Source organism: Nilaparvata lugens, chromosome 3 (genome assembly GCF_014356525.2).
Source record: "Nilaparvata lugens isolate BPH chromosome 3, ASM1435652v1, whole genome shotgun sequence".
Lineage (NCBI taxonomy): Eukaryota > Metazoa > Arthropoda > Insecta > Hemiptera > Delphacidae > Nilaparvata > Nilaparvata lugens.
This window is the reverse complement of record NC_052506.1, coordinates 33,444,129-33,465,902: the sequence shown is the minus strand read 5'-3', so window position 1 is coordinate 33,465,902 and position 21,774 is coordinate 33,444,129. Positions and strand designations below refer to the sequence as shown.

Below are 21,774 nucleotides of genomic sequence, written 5' to 3'. Positions count from 1 at the left end.
TCGCTGTTTAGAGGATTTCGGTAAGTGGAGGTTCGCTATAGAATGTCATGGCGAATATAGTTTAACTAAAATAATATATGTTCGTTATTTCAACTAAACGAATATAGTTTGTTTTTTTTTTATATATAGTTTGTCATGGGACCAGGTAAAAATTCTCTGTGTAGAGGATTTTGTTAAGTGGAGGATCGCTATAGAGAGGTTCGACTGTATTTTATTATACATGAGAAGAGTTGATAATTGGAGTCGTTCAAATGAGTTGTGGTTGCTCTTCTTGAATAAATAGAGTCCAGGAAGATGACAATAATGTAGAAATATTTGAATAATCCTCCCAATTATTTATTCAATGAAATACATTTAATAATTCTTCCATACTTGACATGTGTTGATTATATAACAGCTTTGCTATATCTATTGACGTGAAAGAACTGTAAAGGCAATAGTTCTTTTAAAGTGGAAAAACCAGTCTCAATACCCTATCAATATATTTTCCCCATGACTTGATAAACTTTAGGAAATTGGTACAACACATGAACGAAAACAAACTGATTTTATCCTACAGATAATCGTAGAATAAAGTTAATCTAGAACGTTGGCAGAAAATACACTATACCAAGTTGCTACCCTCACTGTAGGTAAATGGCGTTATTTCATCCTAACTGTGTCACACGGATGCTCAATTAATGTAATTCAATTTCATATGCTTTGTCTCTACTTTTGACTTTATCCACACATACACGAAATGACGTTTCTGTTGAATAGAAATTTGTTCTATCCATTTTCTTATCTTTTGTTCTCTCGAGATACTCATTTCCTCATAACTAACATCATTTTGCACTCGCTCTTGATTCTCTTCACACTAGACAGCACACCTCACAAACAGTATTAGACTTCCGAGCTCTACAAGTCAATTTATGGTGATGTTAATTTAGTCTGTAGAATGTAATAAATTTGTTCTTATGTGCTTATTTTCTGAGGTTTGTCAGCGTCATCAAAGGCGTCTGTTATGAATTGTAACAAGGTTACAAGATCCCTCATAAGTTCATATAAACCCTTATACAAGAATCTGTTGTGATAACATGATCATGGTTTAGAATGAAGGAAGTAGTTATTCTACTCATATCAATCATTATAAGAAGGCCTTAGTTTGAAAACCAGACAAGCGCCGCAGTTTAAATTGTTGAGGAATTGAAAAAAACTGTTTATTTCAAATAGTTGAAAAAACATGTAATCTTTTATTCTTGTATGACAAAAACTACCATATTGTAGTACATTCTCAAGCACTCAAACTTTTTTTTCACTTTTAATTAATTAACAGGGGGCCTCCAAAGTTGTTGGAGATATCTGGTTTTCAAACTCATCACATTTTTCGACAGGATATTGAAAGAAAAACACAAATTCTCAGCATTAAAAACTATTATTTATTTAGAAAATGAACATTTTATCAATAAATCATCTCATTCACCATCTTCTGATGCTGAGTTATTAGCAATATTATTTGATCGACCATCTAGGTCTACTGTAGTCAGATTTTCATAAAATTCGTGATGGTTTGCTGGTACAAATTTCTCTTTTAAATACTGAATGTCATTATATTTACTTATTTTTAATGGAATTGCTCCATCTCTGAGTTGATTGACCTTCGTAAAATCGATATTACTGATTCTTGTTGTACTAGAAATGGTAGAAAAGGTTTCTTTCAGGACCATGTTGTGGTCAGTACTGACTGTAACAGTCTGACCTTCATAGACAAAACACCTGTACTTGGAAACTGTAAATTTACTGTCCTTATTATTCAACTGTTTTTTTTGTATGGTCCAAACCAAACTGATTGAAAACATACATTTTTCGTTTATAATATTAGAATGACCTATTCCACCCTCTAGGTTTCCTAATAATTGCGAAGTATTGCTACAACGCGGGCTAGCTACAGTCGGATATGGGTCGGGGTCAGTAGCCGTACTGACAGGTGGAGATACCGGACCTACACTTCTCCCTCTATCCTGATTCTTTACCCTTTGCTTCTTTCGCGAGATTTTTACTTTCAGGGGAAGAGTGTTTACCCGTGGCGTTACTGGCCGATTCGGCCCTCGGCCTTTGGAATACAGGGTGGGTGTTAGGGGATATTAAGATAACCCTATACAAGGAGACGGATCTGACTATCAGATCCCTACCAATAATTCTATTTATAAAGGTAGTACGCAATCTGAACCAACTGCGAATTGACGGCGAGCAAGCTGTACCTGCAAGCCCGGGATGTGGTTTTTCTATGGGGTTTAAGGTGAGGGCTATGGAGTAACGGTATGGCGGACTATGGAGTTGTTAGTGATATTTAAGATATCGTCAAATAGGGCACGGTATAGGGTGTAAGCTATGGAGAATAGGATGCAGGGTATGAGGTATACGGTATAGGGTGTAGGAAACAGAGAATCAATAATAAGATTATTATTCTCTACAGCAAATAAATATCTGCTCAATAATCCGCAATCTGAGAATTGCGCTCTAGCTCTCAGCAAGCTGGACCTGCTAGCTAAATACAGTATATCAATTTCAATTATGTGGTAATTAAAGTTTAGAGGATAAGGTTTTAGGTGTAGGATTTCTGAATCGCGAGCCTGCAGCTGCGAAAGGATTTTCAGCAATTCTGAAACTGCTAAACAGGATTCCCGCGCTAATCTGATGACTGCGCGCCGGTTATTAAGGGCCAATCTGTGACTGCCCTTAAGGGTATGGGAATCACTCTCAATCGTCCGAAACGCTTTTAAATTAATAGTCAGTATGTCGACTATTATGAGAGGATAGAAAAGATTTTTCACAGACACAGTCTGTAGAATAACTTCGGGAAGACAACAGTCTGTCGTTGTCAGGGTAGGAAAGGATTTTTCCAGGATTTTCCACAAGGAAAATATCGAGTCAGAGACTCCTAATTCAGGAAAAGATTTCAATAGACTTTTCCAAGTAATTGCCAGTCCAAGGACTACCACAAGATCGATCTCTAATTTGCAACTGAGATCACGGGAAAATTCGTGAATTTTCCACAGGTAAAGCCAGCAAATAATATTTGCTATTAAAGAAGACAGGTTTCTAAGAATTTTAGAAAGGATTCGCGGGTCTGAAAACCCGCGACTAGGACGATCTCGAATCTGAAACTGAGATCAGGAAGGATTTTAACACAGGAAGAATTAAGAGAAAGAAAGAGAAAGGATGCCGCAGTCTAGAAACTTCGGCGAGGAAGTCCTCAAGCTGTACCTGAGAGCTAGAAGGATTTTAGAATAGGGAAAGTGAAGAGAAAGTAGGAGAAAGGATGCTGCAGTCTAGAAACTTCGGCGAGGAAGTCCTCAAGCTGTACCTGAGAGCTAGAAGGATTTTAGAATAGGGAAAGTGAAGAGAAAGAAAGAGAATGGACGTCGCAGTCTAGAAACTTCGACAAGGACGAACTCAAGCTGCACCTGAGTTCTCTAGGAAAAGGATTGGACTTTTCCTACTTGGAATTACAGCAAGTCAGAAACTGCTAAGCGAATTTAAAATACAGGGCCACTCTATAGTATGAAAACTAAGCAAGGAAAATTTACCATAAATGATAATAATCTCTCTACAAGGATAAAAATTCATCGAGAAAACTTTTCTCAAAAGGAACAGGGATTTCCCTACAAGAATAAAAATTCAATGGAGAAAAATTACTCTTTAAACTAAAGGCCACCTTACTACAGAGAAGGAAAAATATACGGACTACCAGTCCTGACATACAATTACCTGAATCGACGTGGATACTGATACGGAGAATAGCGAACCGATTCCCACTTCCCGTATTATAAGTTAATTAAAAACGTCGTGAAGCGACAGAGTCGAGACTTATAAATTAATTACTCAAAAATAACCCGCTATAAGAGCCTAGCTAAATTTCCCACTCAACTATTTGTAGCACAAACTTGAGATCCCTTACAGGTTTCAAAACCAAGGATAGCTCGTTCACCCCCAGTGATACGAATTTAGGAAAAATAACCGACAAGAAAGATAATCCCCCAGGAGAATCCACCTTCAAATACAGTCGGCAATCCGACATACAATATTCCATTCACTAAAATACAGAATAGAATATCAACCCTCTAGTACACCACTATTAGGAGCGCTGCTCGGAACGCAGCCGTACACGAACCCGTTCACCGAACAACTGCTTCTCTCCCAGGTCTTCTTGAAGCAGCACCCGGTCGCTGAAAATTAGGAGGCTGGGGGAAAAAAGATTGCCGACCAATGGGAGTCTGAAAAGACGATCACGCCACTGGTCATGTGACAGGGTTGACTCAGCTGCTCCTGATGTTAAGGGTGCAGCTAATGATGACAATGATACTAATTACTACACTAAATCAGGCCGGTAAACAATATTTCTATTCCAGAAATTTCATGAAGAACGATACCAACCCGTCTCGGTAGCCGCTTATTGTTTTGATGATATGGCTGCTGCTGATTTATAGGGATTGGCGACGATGGTGATGATGTGTATACACCACTACAAGTCCAACAAGATATATCTGGAAGTCGACCCTATTCTAATTCTAAAACAGAATAAATTCGCTAAATTCACACTATTCGACGGCTCTCCATCCATCACAAAAATTCACTTTGTGACAATAATAAATTTCTGATGATGGGATAATTGGCAAAGGTAAGTTCTGTTGATGGTCAAAACAGATGAGCTCTACATTATCTTCTTTCTCTGCAAGTACAGAAATTTCCTTCATATCCTTGTAAAATTTGTCAGCTTTTGTGAGATGTTTACTATGCTCTGTTTCCAATTGTTTTTTGATGTCAGGGTCATTGGTACAATCTATATTCCTCTTGAAACAATCGCATTTAGAACAAGTATCAGATCTAGGTGTGCCAAATCTCAAATTAAATCTTGTGTTAAATATATTATTATATAATTCATACTTTACTACAGGTCGTACACCCTTTAGCCCTTGCTTTATATGATTAGAAACATTAGGCTCATATTTTTCCAAATATAGTGAATGCATTTTTCTGACAGATAGTTCACAATCAAGATGTTTGCTGGAGGACTCATTCCTAGAGTAATGTGAAATACGGCATGGGAAAGATTTGATATGTTCAACAATTTGGGACATAATTTCAGGAGAAATATTCCAGCGAGATCCAATGCTTTTTCCCCTTTTATCTTGAGGAGGTGTGGTATGATGAAGCTTGTGAGTTGCAAGTCTTTCCACTCTCGCTTTTTTAATTCCAAAAATCCCACAAAATGCCATCTTGCATACGGTAAAATCCTTCCCAGCAACATGAATCTGCCAAAGAAAAAAGTATGTCTTATAAAGAACTTTCAGGTTCATGGCATATTGCTCGTGATTGTATTTTTCTTAAAATTATTGCTTTTAAATTATATAGGTAGTGAATGGTTGATTGAACTTACTTTGTAATGAAAAGTTGCTTTCCGACTGTATGTTTGTGTGTTACTCTGTACTGAATTATCTGAACCACTTTCATCATCATTTCCAGTTATATTCTTCATTTTATTTCGCCTCCTGAAAAAAAACATAGGTATTTATTGTGAAGCTGTTTTTTACTCGCCTCACATACGTAGAGAGATTTGCCAAATCATGTAGTGCTGTATCTAAATGCCTCACGTTGGGCCGGCAAATCATGTGGTGCGTTTTTTGAAGGCTTCACACATGTAGAGTGAATCTTGTGCTGAATCAATGGTGTAGAGACTATAAATTTTGCAATTGCGTGAGTGTACACCAGACTGATTGATTCACTACAAGATTCAATACAATTGTCGGAATCGCGGGAGGCCTAAACGCTCGCTCACCCTTGATTCTTCTAATGTCAGATTGTATAATGATGAAATTTTTATAAGCAGTGTAGCGGACGCTAAACACTGAATACGGATATCTTAAAATTATTACCTGTGAAGAATGAGCATACAAAATCATACAGGTCGAGCAAAAATCCCGATGTAGATAATTTATGGGACTGCGTCTCTAATAAGTTCTGAAGGATTAAAATACGGTATTTGGACCAAATATCGTTCAGAATATACTTCGAGAACAGAGTCTTGTCGGGTTTTAAGCTCTATTGTAGGAATTTATATGATCTCTGGCTGCATCTGCTGTACAATTGATGTGTTCGCTCCTAAGTCGAGGTTGGTAACAGATAAAAGCTGATATATGAGCAGGTAAGGATAAAGAATAAATATCTCGATCTGACCCCACTCGCTACATCCACTTAGACCTGTTCCAATATCCAGCTTAATTCAATTATTTCAATGATCGTATTCGATCGGTTCTTGATGATATAGAACGTATCAGACACAATAATTGACAGGCTTAAGAAATAATCGAACTCAGAAAACGAATTAACAAAACTGGAATATATTATAATAAAATATATGATCATACAGTGCAGATTCGGAATTTGATTTACAGATCGATAATAATTTAGCATTGACAAAAAGGGTTAAAAATGTTCTTGTGCTTGCATGATACCATGCGTGATTCGACAGAATTTTACTATTGATAAAGTTTAACAGTTTTGAAAAAATAGTAAAAAATGAATTATAAAATATTTTTAAAATGCTCGGGGTCGTGGTTCTGGCAGCAGAGGATAGCTAATCAACTACAAATTCTTAGAAATTCTACATGAATAAATTCTAGGCTCTTAAATGCTAAAGCGCTTGTCGGCGTGGCCAATAATTTAACGAAGAAAATTTTATATCTTTCTGCACTGAAATATTTTCGAAGCGTAGATTGGGGCCCCTTTAAACTTATAACTCACGTGAAATTCCTTGGCGGTCGTGGTTTTCTTCTTTAGATCAAAAATCGTTTGATCGGCAGCAATCCAGGCTTCGGTTTCAGCACGTGTGGAATTTTAATTTAAATATCTCCTTCACCAAATTAATTAAGGGATAATTTACTTTAAACTTTTAAATTTATCGATTGATGAATATAAATTTACAAATAACAAATAGATTGGCCTAAAATATTGGCTCACAAATAAAACATATAAAATCGAACAAGAATTTTTTACGAATAGGTCTTGGTAACTATAAAGAGATCTGAACGGTGAGGATTTCAAAAGGGAAGTGCTGTCTTTTCTCTCAGCTTCTTGGCTAGACCTTTCTTCTGAGAATCTCGATGTAATAATTTGCATGAAAATTGCCATTGGTAGAACGATTGTGACGTAGACGTGACGTCAGTGGCAGGCAGTAGAATATAATTCCTTTAATTACAATAATAATTCAATTTATGTAATTCTTAAAACTGCTTAATCTCATAGACATAGTTCCTCTCATACAATGTACATGTGCTAGCGTATATGATAAGGCAGGGTTGTTGTCTGATAGTAGATTAACGTGTGTTGCTTTCAAACGATCACCTTTTTGGTGCTATTTCTATGCACTATGATTGGCTTAGGCTTGCCAAAGAGATTTAATTACCATGTGGTTCAGTTGAATTAATCATTAATGAATTAATATTCTTATACAATTTTTATTATGTTTGAGACTGTTATAATTAATTTCTGCCGTTTTATCAATAATATACTGTTCATGCTATGACCTAGTTAGTTACAATAAGACCTGACATATAATATAATTTCTTAAATAATAAATAATTTCAACGATAATACATACATTTTATTTTTTATTCGAAATTCTTGGTCCTTTATTGATAGTTTTATAATTTTTAGGAATGATATTATACCTTGCATGAAAACCGGCATGACATTTGACAATACTTTGAATCAGTCAGCTGTGTTCAGGCTGCTTTAAACATCTGATCGATAGTAAACAAAGTGTAACCTCAAATTCAATGAGCAATTCGTAAATAATTTGTGCTTTATTTGCAGAATAATTATAATTTTATTGAATAATTTTCTAGAAAATATTCGGTACAGAACGGTACTCTTATCTAATATACAGTTACTGATAAGTAAGCTTTATCGCTCGGTCGCTAACTATTCCTTTAGCAAATTCTTTCATTTTAAAAGGTAATCACAATTTTTCTCTCTTCTCATGAGGTCTATTTAAAAAATTCATCACATTATTTATCAGCTTCATTATAGAATAGTATTATTTACTTCAAAAGTAGGGTTTTAGTGAAAGAATAATAAGAATTATATTACATCTGAATACCTCTTCAATGGAAAGAATGTATCATATTGTATTAGCCTAGCTGAAGTTGAATTACAGAATTAAACTCGTCATCCATTTCAACAGACCATGTAGGTACAAGATGCCCAAATAAATGGGTTCCTCCTCCAATTTATACAAAAAATCTGTATCGATAATGTGTCATGATCAAGAATTAGCAATTTTCACACTCTAAAAACAGGAGCCAAGCTAATTATGAACTTGAAAATAGTTAGCCTACTATAAAAATTTCAGATTAATAACACATAATAAATCATTAAAAACCTTTTGAATTCATTCTGAATAGCTTTAAATAACGTTAATGCTAGCCTAATAAGATAATAACACTAAAAATAAAAATTAGAACTTGCCTGTTCACTGGATGGGATGAAATCAAACCGGAAAGATAGTCGTCTTGGAGATTTTTTGTATCAAGAGAATTAAAATCATTTAAAATATTTGATTTCACACAATCAGTAACTTCTGATAAGCAACGCTTTTTGCACTTGCAATTGCTTGATTTCCTAGCAGGAATTACTTTTCCCGTCTTTGTTTTGTATTGTTTCCCAGCATTGAGGTTAAGTTTTCGGACATTAACTGTCCACTTATTTTCATTCCGTTTCCGCTTTTTCGTTGGAGTTGGTGTGTCAGGTATAAAATCTGGATCTTTATCACTGTCATCCGAATCCATTTCAAAATGAAAAATTAACAAGGCAAAGAGAAACAGCTACAGAACCTATCAAAACACCACCTAACCTTTTTCAGTCAACACTCAACATAACCTAGCATTTGACAATAACTCAGCAGTGATGAGTTTGAAAACAAGACATCTCCAGTACATATCTGGTTTTCAAAATCATCGGATTCGTAACATATGACTTAGACAAGTGTTAATGCATTCTAGCGGCAAAACTATGAACTGTACATGTCTGATTTTCACACCAATCGATTTGGCGTCTTCTGTACTATAAGAATCAGACAAAAACCGATTTTCTCAAAAAATGGCGCTTGTCTGGTTTTTAAACTCAGGCCTAAGGGGTTTTCTCTCATAGAGGTGTTCATTTACCGTAATAATAAATAGCTATGGGCAGCATTATCATTTTTCAATGGTTTGGAATCTGTCTGAAACTGTCAATAAATTATCTCATCACCGTTCTCACCATTGCTTAACATGTTCCTCTGCCGATACATTACTATATCGTACGCTCTTTGAAAAAGTCTAAAACCTATTCAATTGAGCGTGCATAGACTATAATTCTCAAGCTACGTTTTGTCTGATCACATAATCGTTGGACGATAAGTAGTCTAATATTTAAGGTAGGCGCACACAGAACGTCATCGGACGGACGGCACGCATCGGACGGATCGGACGATTAGATTTGATGCATTGTTTTCATACGATGCGGATAGGTACGCGCACTCCAATTGAAAACAATGCATCAAATGCATTATAGATTCAGAACTAATCTATGTCAGATACTATCAGAACCAATTCGAATACTAATTAAATAAATATTAAAATGAAATGTACAAGTGTGTTATATCAATCAATATATAACACGCATTCAAAATTCAATATGCATCCTCTATGCATATCATATTATCAATAAATCAATTTATCAATAACGACTATCAACTCTTTCAGGATGTTTATCCAATTCAATTTATGGTACTGTTAATGATTTTTGTTCAGTTCATTATACTCTAAATAGCCCAATTCACACCATATAGTTGCAGTCTCATTGACAGTCACAATCACAATCACAAACTCTCACCGAAATCACATGGAACTACAGAGCTCTCTCAGAAAATCACAGTCAATAAAAGACCTCATGGAATTATTTGCATAATTCGATCTCAATTTTGACAAGGCGATCGAAATCACGAATTCTCATGCTGTCGGTTTGTAGACGATTGCAAATGAGCTAGCTGCTGCTTGTTATGATGATGCTGATTGTTGTTGAACTCTCAACTCAGACAAATTGTTGTATTTGTTGATAAACGGGCGCGATTTGTGTGTATTGGAGGATAGAGAGAGAGTGGAGAAAGTGAGGGAATGAGTTTGTCAGTGCAGTGGTAAATCGTAGTGAAGTTTATGAACTTGAACTCTCCTCCCTGCCTTACAATACCCCTCCCCAGTTGATGTAAATCGTAGTGCTGTTATCTGTTATCGGCTCTGCTTTGCTCTGCTTCGGCTCCTCCTATCCGCGAGCAGACAGGATGCAAGTCATTAGGCTCGTTTATATTGGAACGCATCTCTCTCTCACTTTCTATTTTTCTTTTTTCGTTTCATCCTCTCTGTCTCATTTACTTTCATTCATCAGTCTCTCTATTCACTGGAATTGCTATATTTTTTCTCCCAACTCTGTCGTTTCAATTACCTATCTATTCTATTATTCTATTACTTTCCTTGCCCTATTACCATAGGTAAGGAAAGTATTGCTTTCCGAAAAAAATAGAGAGTTCCGAATGATTTCATTTTATTCAGAATTTTACAATCTAGATAAAAGGCGAGAGCAAGAATCCGATTACGAGATTTGGCAGAAATAGCTGAAAACTGGAAAATGAGCCGAAAATACGAGGTTTTTTGGGCCACCCTGTATCTAGCACAAGAAAATTTTGCATGAAGAAATTGGTTCTGGACTTCTCTTATGTACCCAAATAATATATTAAAAAATCAGAACTACAATAGAAATTGCAAGCACACCCCTTTTTATGTCTGTATTGACTGGACTACTCTTACAATTATATCAAATGTTACCTGTAGGGTGATGATCGGCAATTTTTTTTTCCAAGAATTTTCAACACAGTATTTTTGAATTCGTGTTCCAATTCGACTATTTCTTTAGATAGATGATTTACTCACATGCCATTATATTTATTCTTGAATATCCTTTTCTTATATTTTTCACTTTATGCTGAAACATTTTTAGAATATTTAGTATTATAGTGAATAATTTTCAACTAGCATTGAAACCAAAATGTTTTCAATTTATCTCACTATTCTATTCTTTTTTTTCTTCATTTTATCAACTCTCCAATTCAAGTTGATCAGCATTTATCTCGATATCTGGCTAACTGTCTCTTGTTACTTACTTCATATATCTCTCCCCTATTTTCTCTTCTTATCTTCTCCTCTATCTCCAATATCTCTCTCCAAGCATGATTATCTTTCTTCATTACTTTTCATTGCATTACATCAGTCTCTGTTGAATCGTATTTATCTTTTGCTCTGATTTCACTATTTCGACTGTATTGAACGCTTCCCCACTCACTCGCTCTCTCCATCTTTCCGTCTTACTCATTCTCCTTATTACTCCTCCTTCAGTTTCCCTCTGACTTCAGTCGAAGTTCAGTTGTTGGATGCTTTGCTGAAATTTCACGACTTTTGAACTTTGTATGTGTGTGTGTGTACTTCTGCTAATCGCTTCCAAACTTGTCACACAAAACTCGAACTGTAGCCTGATTATTTTGTCGATTATTGGAACAGTAGTTAATTTGCTCAATCTCTTCCTGTTTCGAAACTAAAAGTCTTCGGAGTGATAAAACTCTCTCATATTATCACTGATTAGTTGGAAATTATTTGTGATTAATGTTTGTTTGTTAACTGTACTCACAAGTTAAAGCTACAGATGTACCACTGCTCATTAACTGTATCTGAATGTTTAGATAAGATAAGTTGGCTATACCGTTTAGTAGTTTCAAGTTCTAGCAGGGCTTTAGACTGACTGCATTAATAATGACGTCTCTATTTTACGAAATTACTACATTCCTAATTGGAAATTTTGTCCCAATAATTGGTGAATATCAGAGAAACGTTCTTATATAGTGAATAAAATACAATGTTTAAACATTTAAATTCCATGCCATCCACGTCTAGTATGATTATATTTTCTCTTTAATTTTTATGAAGACTAAGTATTCTGTGAAATTTTTACATTTTGATTGAAAATTTTGTTCTTATTCTACCTGAAATTTGTGAGAGGTTTTCGTGTGTATGGGATAACTCAACCGATGATTTGGGTGAGGTAAATTCAACCCTACTATCCTATAAATGCTAGTATAGAATCTGGAATGAAAAAAAATTAATAATATTGATGGGCAATTGTAAGATGATTAGATGAATAAATAATGAATTCATGTGATAATTATAATTATGATTCTCCAATTGATAAAATCAACAAGAGTATTCAAGATTATTATAAAATGAACAAGTTCGCAGCAAAGAATACCTGTTGTTGAAAAGAGATAGAAGAGTGGCTGGTGGAAAATATAATGTTCCAGATGAGTTGCCCCTCCCTAATTTACACGTCAGGCATAAGGAAAGTTTCCAGTTTAATAGGATAACATGCAGTCTGCATCAAATACCAATTAAGAAAGCTGTAGGGTTGCTCTAGTCTGTGGAGCGTTAACTATGAGTTGGAGTACTCTGTAATGTAGTTGAAGTAGATGTATATAGATGTACAATAGTAATATATATATGCTGGTTGAACTATATGATATTGGTTGAACTATGTATTAAATTTTCTAGTTCTACTGTATCTAGTAGATGATCTATATTGTCAGAACTATACACTGAAGCTCTTCAACAATGTATAGCTGGAGCTTAGTTCTACTATTTATATAGCTGGAGCTATGTAAGTTGAAATTTATATATTCAGTTGAACTATAGATATATTTTAAGGTGGCTGCTTTATGCACGCTACCACCCTCAAACCAGGCAGCCAACTTAATCCCGCTAAGACCATTAATTAGACCGAAACGTGCAGTTTTTCATGAAAACAGAGCAGTGTGACGACAGTGTGGTTCGGCAAAATGACGGCCACAAACAACTTATATCCGTCCTTTTGGGCTGCGCTGCAACGACATTGTTGCATTGTGTTTTGTTGGTGATGTGTGCTTTTGGTGTGGGTAAAGTTTTTTTAGGTGATGTTCGTTCGATAATGACTCGTGCCTAACTAGCGAGAATATAGCGTTGCTCGAATCCAGTGCAAAGTGAATAATATAAACTTAATGAATCCCTTCAGTAAGGGATTTAGAAATTATAAATGATATAGAATAAGAAATTATTCTAATGAATAATAATTCATTTTGTATTTTTGTTTGTAAAATTGTATTATTATTTTGTTTTTTCCTGAATGGAAAATGATACCGTAGAATAAACATTGGACTTGTGAATGGTATCTCTGTGATAATACATAATAATATTAACGAACTATCTATACACTTGTTTTGTGATTCCCAACTTTTTCTCGTTTTATACAAGGTTGAATATATTTTCTCAATCTCTCACTTTTTTCTTCCTCTTGATATTCTTGTACTCAATATACTGTCTGTTATATACTATTCATGACTGTCTCTTATTAATCGCTGTTGAATTTTACTATCATTTCTATATTAGTTACTCTCTAGTATATTACTACTCTAACCCAAAAGTTTGGAAATTCAATCTTAATGAAAGATTTCACTGAATTTTAACACTTAATATTATGATAACATTCAATTTATCAACGACTTCTTGAAACCTCTTGCTACATTGTTCCTCTTGACGGCAAGCTAAACCAAGCGGGCCATACTTGGAAATTGTCAACGTAGTTTGGTCCAACTACGTTGGGCCACCATGTTGGATCTTTCACCTCTCACGCTCCGGCTGGTAAGAAAACATCCGCACTCACGTTCAAAATCGAACCAGACTGGGAGGCTCACCTTGAAGTCGGACAAGTCAGTTGAATAGTTCACCAGACTTCAGAGAGCATTCGCCCCGCTCACAACAGCCCCATTCACGTTCCGACGTCGAATAATGGACCTCAAGTTGGACAACACATCGGATAGCGGATGGCCCGCTTTACTGTTTTCTGGGTAACACTAATATCAACCCAGCTCTTGCAATGTAATTTTCAAATCCAATTTTTATTACTCAGATCTCTTGAATTGGGAACACAATTCTTCCAGTTATTAGGCTAAAACTAATAAAAACCATAACAACTAGACGATTCCACATAAAGTTATTTTTGAACTCGAAGTGACATTACAGACTACGAACCCAATCAGAAGTCACTGATTTTGTGCGACTATTATCTGACTACCGGAATTCTGTGTGATTTATTTTCAATCACAGACCATGTCGGATACCAACTCATCGCATCAGATAACGGAATCACGCTAATTGAATACGGACGGACATACAGCAGCCAGCAGCCTACAGAGAGCAATCACTTTTCCAACTGACACCCAAAAACTGAACAATGCACTGCACTTTGTTGGATGATTGTGCGCCATTCATCTCAAATAAATGACCTGTCGCATAATGATGGTTTGCTGATTGATTACAAATTCAATACATGAGCAATGATGTATCGATTTTTCAATCCATGTTTGTTTTTCATTGGATCTCAGTATTAAAAAAAAACGTGAAACGTGTAGGTGAATGAATAAAGCTTGTGTACCATATCAATCAATCACGATCGTTTGGACAACAAAATCAATTGAAAGTTTGAGTTGGTGAAATTCGTTATATTCCACCAAGAAAGTTGTATGATAATAATATATTGTTTCCATTTTTTGGGTTTGAGTTTGATTAGAAAATTCATTGGTTGGCTTGTGTCCATTGAGTTGTGTCCATGACGAGAAAATTGCTTCTTTATTATTGGTTAACTTGTGATTGGTAACATAATTTTATTCCAATACGAAATCATTCTTCAACAATTTTGTAAATCATTGATACTTTTGTGATGATAATTTACTAACATGTTTGTTATTTTTGTATGTTTCAGGACGTTATCCACACAATCTGCACACCCATCGGTCAAGTGCTTCGCATTGTGATCTTCAAGAAGAATGGCGTTCAAGCTATGGTTGAATATCCTTTACTGCTTTACATAATATTAACTTTATTATAATTAGTAATTACTTTTTCATTGATTAGTTCGTAACTTGAAGGATAATATTCAAACAATAATATCATTTAACATGGAATATTTGTCTCATTCTACAATATTCTCAGGATAGAAACTTGGAAAAACAAATCTACCAATAATAACGAAACTACCCATGGTCTTCTAAGGTTTTAGTACAACGTCCCTTGTCCTTTCCTTATAGAGGTTAAGGTCCTTTTTTATATCGAGATTATTGAATAGAGTGAAGCTCCAGTTAGAGGTGTTCAATCAATAGAAACTATCTCTCCTCAACTTGGTAGTATTCTTCCATCTGAAACAATAGTTCCTTTATCATATCTCTCATAATCATAGGTTAAGGACTCATATAGACGTCATCCTCAGTAAAAAGAATTCTTCTTGAAAACTTACAATTTTTCATAAGTTTAATGACAGTGATAATATCTCATGATATATGATTTATAATACTATAAATAAAATATGAATCACAGTACCCTTTTAAATTATTTTATCACAACAGCCCTAAAGAAAAAGACAATGAAATGGTATAATACTGTATACACATATTTTGCAATAATTCTGTAGGATTTTTTTTGTATATAGGAATGTTCATGCAGGATGTCCCTAGTCTTTTTGTCATCTCCTCGCATGCTCCTTGCATTCTATGTCCTTGTATTATTATCTCATTCCACATTATTTTATCTAAATTTTCTGATGATAGATTTTCTTCTATTTTTAAGTTTAAAATAATCTGTTCTCACTCACCAACATCTCACCAACTTGCAATATTCATGTAGGCCTATCCTAACCACTATTTCTTCATCTATATCTATGCCATCTTCTTCCACTTGTTTCACTTTAATAATTGTTCTTCCCTTTATTCTACTATATTTTGCGAATCACTCTGTTTATTGGTGGTGAAACCTCGTTGAAGTAATTCTCGGCTTACTGTTTGATGATTGTCATCTGCGACCAGCGCTGTTACATTATGCATCGCACAGTGTGGGGATGCTGTGCTGATGGTGATAGCTGTTTGTTCAAGAATCTTGGTGTTGTTCTAGAAAGTTTCTATCTTATCAAAAGTGTCTGCTTTTTTCCTTCACAACACCAACTGATTTGCATTTTAATCTAAGTCAGAAGGATAGGAAGTCACTTTGAGTATTAACGTCATCATTCATCCGGCTCTTCAAGATGAGCAGCTCAAGCTGATTAATAAACTTCAGCTCTTGTCTCTTTTGTCTTGCTCAACTCACTCTCTTTCTCTTCTCTTTTTATCCTCTCTCTCTCTCTCTCTCTCTCTCTCTCTCTCTCTCTCTCTCTCTCTCTCTCTCTCTCTCTCTCTCTCTCTATTTTTTTTCCTCTATCTTCTGTGTAAAGAAGCTCCTGACAATACCTACCTTCCTAATCAATCATAGTAGGCAATCTCATACTCCACAAAGATTTTTGCTTTCAATTTGAATCTTTTCGATCCTGTATCGTTATCTAATCAATTTTTTCCCACTTCTATTGGTGGTTTGGCAACACATGGAGTTTTCTAAACGTTAATTTTTTTTTAAAAACAAACATAATTTGTTAGACGGTTCTAATTAGTTCAAGCTTGATTATAACATAAGATATTATACTTTCAGGTGATCAAGGTGAGTAAATTGTTTCAAATTAATTATTCGAATTCAAAGCTACAGAATAATCAGCTATATTTTTTCAATTCTCTATTACGTATTCTTTCAAAGTAAGCAATGCAGCCTATTGAATCTCATTTTAATTGTTCCCTGTTGTTTGGAGGCATTTTTCTAGTTTCCGATTGGATAGTTCAATCAGTTTTATAGTTTAGAATCTATTGAATTGCGAATCTCTCGTCTGTTCTTTATCCTTCTTCAATGAATTATTATCAAACCCAATCGATGTTATCTTATTCCTCATTACTTATTGAAGAATCTATAACTTATTCCAACAATATTGTTGCCGATTGAATGCAGTGCAATGATATGAACACGATTGTAACGGATGAATCCACTTTAGTTATTGTTTCGATTTGTTCCGGTGTTATTGATGTTGGCGGAATAATATGCTGACGAATGATTGTCTCTGCATTCATGGCCAAGCATCACATTGTGGGTCGAATAATTAACTAATTTGTACACTAGGCACCAATTTGTATTGTCGGTGTTGTCTCCCAAGATGGCAGTTTGGCACCTTGTGGTGTATACAATTATATAATGTATTGGTTCGTCTTTCAGGCATCAAACAATGGTACCACGATGACTGGCATATTGTGTTTTAATTTGATGTGGAAGAATTTTAGCGGTGGGCACCGTTGATATAGGAATGTGTATCTATATATCGAAGCATAATATAGAGTTTGAAGATATGTTGTATTTCTATAGCAGGAACTTGCTACTCTGTCAATAAAACACTATAGTTATAATGTCATTCGAAGTCGATGAATCTTTTCTGTCAGTGTCATTGCACTCTGAGGAGTTGTTACTCAGGCAGTTTTTCATTGTTGCGCGATGTGTGGGTTGTCTAGAGGTATGTTGCGGTCTTTCATGAAATTTGCTGAGTTTTATCGGTAATTTTCATTGACAATTGTTTCTTGATGTTGTCGATATTCACAACTAATATCTAATTATTATTATTACCTTCTATAATAATTCCATACTTTTAATGATGAACTAATGTCAATATAATTCCCGACTAACAACTTTTTACATTGCAATAAATTGAAAATAAAATTATTTATATTTCAATACATAAAATCCACTACATAAAATCTTTATGTTGTTAGTAACCTCTTTCAATTTAGCCCAGTATAACGTTTATAGTGACCGTTATCAGTTTTGTAAAAATTCTTAAAGATTCAGAACACCTTCAACTAAATCTTATACTCTTAGCGAATTGTAAAGTGGTACATTCTCGTGCAATTAAAATCATGTTACGAGCGAATTGCATTAACAGATATTTTCTATTTAACTCATAAAAATATGGATGTATGGATGTATAGAAATACTGTAAATAAGTATACGTATGCAACTAGGATATGGGAAGTAAATCCTCAATACATTAAACTTGATTCAATTAGAATTCTATTATAATAAAGGATACCGTTTTTCGTGAGTAGATTTTCTCACTTGAGAAAGTGAGGCAAATTAAAACGTGCTTAGCACTCTGTTTCCAAACTGAAATCTCCTCTTTTCAGTGTAATCTCAACTGCTCTGAATCTTTGCAATCATATATTTTTGGGAAGGAGCGGAGATAGATGACAGTGTGAGAAGAAGCTGCATCTCTGTTATCCTAGACGGGTTTGAATATAACGAATTGAGTTGCAAGTCGTGGTCGTAGCTGTATAATGTCTCAGCCACTTTATTACGCTTTTATTACGGCCAGTTGAATTTATACAGTCTCCGTCCTTATTCTCATTCTCAACTTCCTTGCTATTTTCTATTCTACTATATTTATCCAACGTCCTGCTAGTCTCTCTCCATTGTATTGCATCTCCTCCTATTTTCTTATATGATATTATAATCCACGCTTATTACATTAATTCTTCTCTGCTTCTGTCAAACCCTTGTTTCTCACAGCTTTTCCTTCCTATTCATCTTCCCTCATATTCAACCTCCACCTTCCCCTTTTTCCCTCAACAACAGATTTCCGATGAGAGACAGATTTCCACAATTGCTATGAGAAAAAGAACCGATCATACTGCAAGCTCTCCGCTGAAAGAATGGAGGATGAATGGGTAGGGTTGGAGTAAAATAGGATACGAGAAAGATTTGTTCCCTGCGCGAAGGTGTGTTGGTGTGATGGTGTGGAGGTGTGTGTTTGTGATGGTGCCTGATGGTGCTAGCGAGAGCGCCAAGTTGTTGAATTTTTTATTAGACGACGCGCAATCACAGCTGAAGATTCGCTGGCGCCCCGTCTTCTTTTGTAACCGAAACCGGATTACTTTATCGAAAACTTATTCGATTATGGGCGGGAAGGGGGGAATTTTCGGCAAACCTCGATTTGATGGCAACGTTGCGGGGGGGGGAGGTTCAGCCAGGCCAATTGCCCAGGTGCTGGAATGGTTTCAGGGGGTAGGTGTTGAAGAGAGAGGTTCAGTAGACCTCTTGTGCGTTTACTTCTCTCCAACACTAACTTTCACTCTCTCTCTCTCTCTCTCTCTCTCTCTAGCACGCGTTTAGCTCCCTCGCATGCTCTCTTGCCTTCTATTACACGCTCACGTTCTCTCTTTCTGTAATTCTCTCTCTTTCTCTGTCTAACAGAAATAATTCAATGATGGCTGCCTTATTTCGAATCGAACCATCGTTCGCTTAATCGAATTTGTTATCCGAGGCAACCTTGTTTCTCTCCCTTTTTTCTTTTTCCACTCCTGTCGATTTGATAAATTCTCTTGAAAAAATTTGCTGACGATACCTTAGCAGTGCCTGTATTACGTATTTCGCGGAAACGTTTCTCAATTCACTGACTTTCTCACATTCATCCGCTTCTGTACCATTTGTTGGAAATGCAGTCAATTCAATTCAATGAATTATCAAAACAAAAAATTATTTTTCCTACTTCTATAATGGATTATGAAAGTTATAGTAATGTGATAATTTTGTAATGAGAGTCTTATCAATTCAAGTGGGGCATTCAAAATAGGTTTATCAACAATCCAATATTAAAATGCCTCCTCTGTATTATATATTATGTTCTATTATTATGTATTGTTACATTTTTCTTTCTTTTACCATTGTTAATTTCACTCCCTTGAAACTTGTAGAAGAAAGATTGTGTGACAAAAAAACTTATTTCTTCCTTATTGTAGAAGTAATATTAAATAAGATGATGCGATGTGAACTAGGAGATGAAAATTTCTTTGAAGATTCTATACATAAATCGTGAATCTATATTAGAAAAATAAGATACGACTAATCTGTTTATATTTTCTGTAAAAATTACAATAAATTCTGATCTGGCAATTATAGGGAAAAATTTAAATTTTGAGAGCTGGCCTTGTGCTAGATCATTAATAAGTACAACCGATGCGAGAAGAATATTATTGCATCACTTCGTGGTCGATAAACTAGTAACAGCTTTCTTGGGCAGTTGGCGAGAGATTCAGTGCATTGCCAAACAGATTTCGGAAAAAATCTTTCTAACAAATGGCGGAAAAACGAGTAGCTAGCGGATAATTGTGATACGGCTAATGTAGACGACTAATAGCACAACTAGAGGAGTTCGTAGACATTTCGAGAGATGAACAGATAATTAATTTTATTCATCCAGGAAATTAGATTGATATAAACAACATTTTGTGTACAGACTTAATTGGCAGAGAGGCGATAGGAGAAAGATTCAAAAGTCACAAAAAAATGTATTTTTTCCTTCTAAATATAAATCTAAATCAATAATTGAAAAATTCCAAATAAGATGAGAGGTAGAATGTTTTCTAGAAAATTAGATAGAGAGAGATTGTTGAAGTAGAATTTAAACTGAAGGATGCATAATAAATTATATTGTCATTTTATGCTTTGACTATTTTTCTTCCATGATTTTTTTATTTTTATTGATTAAAATCGATCAGTACTGGTCAACGGATCCTCAAAGTTTCAAATATTTGAAATCTCTAAACGTTGGAAATCGAAGTTAATGAGAGAATAGTCAGATCATTTATAACTTTTTGAAGTTGGAATTCACTTTTGAATAATATTGTAACTTCAAAGGCTCAAAGGTACAAATCAGATTAATTATTTTACAATTTCTTACTCGCTTTCATCGGCTCGTTTTCAGTATCAGATATTAAATTTGAAGATATTAAATAAATTTATTCCGTATAACTGATTCTTTGACAACTTTGGACATTAATCATTGCTTTGTGAGGTCGAGCAGCACCCAAGGTGGTTCACCTGTCTTAGATCCGACTCTTACCAATCCAACAACTTGCCTCTTCTACTCCTTCCTCTTCTTCTCTTTCTTCTTATCATCTTCTTTCTCCTTGTCCTTATTTGAATATCAAATTTATTGTTACATGCCATCAAATCAGGTATTCCTCATATGTGGGTGAAACCTGTGGATGAACCCCACAAATACTATTAAATTTGATGATTAGACAAATTTCTCATACTGTCCAATCTAAATTAAACAGTCATTACAGCCTTATGGGTATTTTGAAAGTAAATTTAAATTGATTACCATTGATTTGCACTAGTATACTAATCCAATCTTCCAGTGCTTGCTTTAACTAATCTCTCAAAGCAATAAATTCACATTATGTTGTCAGGGAGTAATGAATGGTTGGAGACATCAAAGTAACAAACCACACAGATTCCAGACATTTTAGTGAGTGCAGTCATCTGAATGTATAAATATGTTCATGTATTTGGATGTGCGGGGGCTTATAATTAGTGTTACGAGTCGGCTCTTTCATCTGTATCTGCGGTGCATACATGCTGAATTAAATTTGTCTGTCTGTGATGTTTTGAAAACGATCAAAATTATGAACTCTGTGAATGAGTGTTGCCGAGCTGGTTGAATGTTTGAGGAGTTTTGCGAATTGTAAAAGTCACTAACGAACACTCATAGCGAACATTTATATGCGATATAAATTCAATCTAACGCCGCTCTGTTGCTGTTTGAGAGAGTATTGGGTGGTGGGGGTGGAGTGTTGATGAGGAGTGAGGGAGAAGGAATGAGGAAGAAGTTGTGGTGTAGTATGAAGAGGGTGGAGGAATTGGACGCCTGTTTTAAAGAGTTTTGATGTAG

At 35.1% G+C, this 21,774-nt stretch overlaps 1 protein-coding gene across 3 annotated transcripts in view; it reads left to right on the top strand.

Moving 5' to 3' along the window:
• The window catches only part of LOC111052626 (heterogeneous nuclear ribonucleoprotein L), a 366,361-nt gene that overhangs the window by 119,853 nt on the left and 224,734 nt on the right, over positions 1–21,774 (top strand). For all 3 annotated transcript variants that reach the window (XM_039423566.1, XM_039423567.1, XM_039423568.1), the window contains exon 4: positions 14,911–14,996. In XM_039423566.1, coding sequence (XP_039279500.1) covers positions 14,911–14,996 — 86 coding nt within the window. The remainder of the gene's footprint in view (positions 1–14,910; positions 14,997–21,774) is intronic.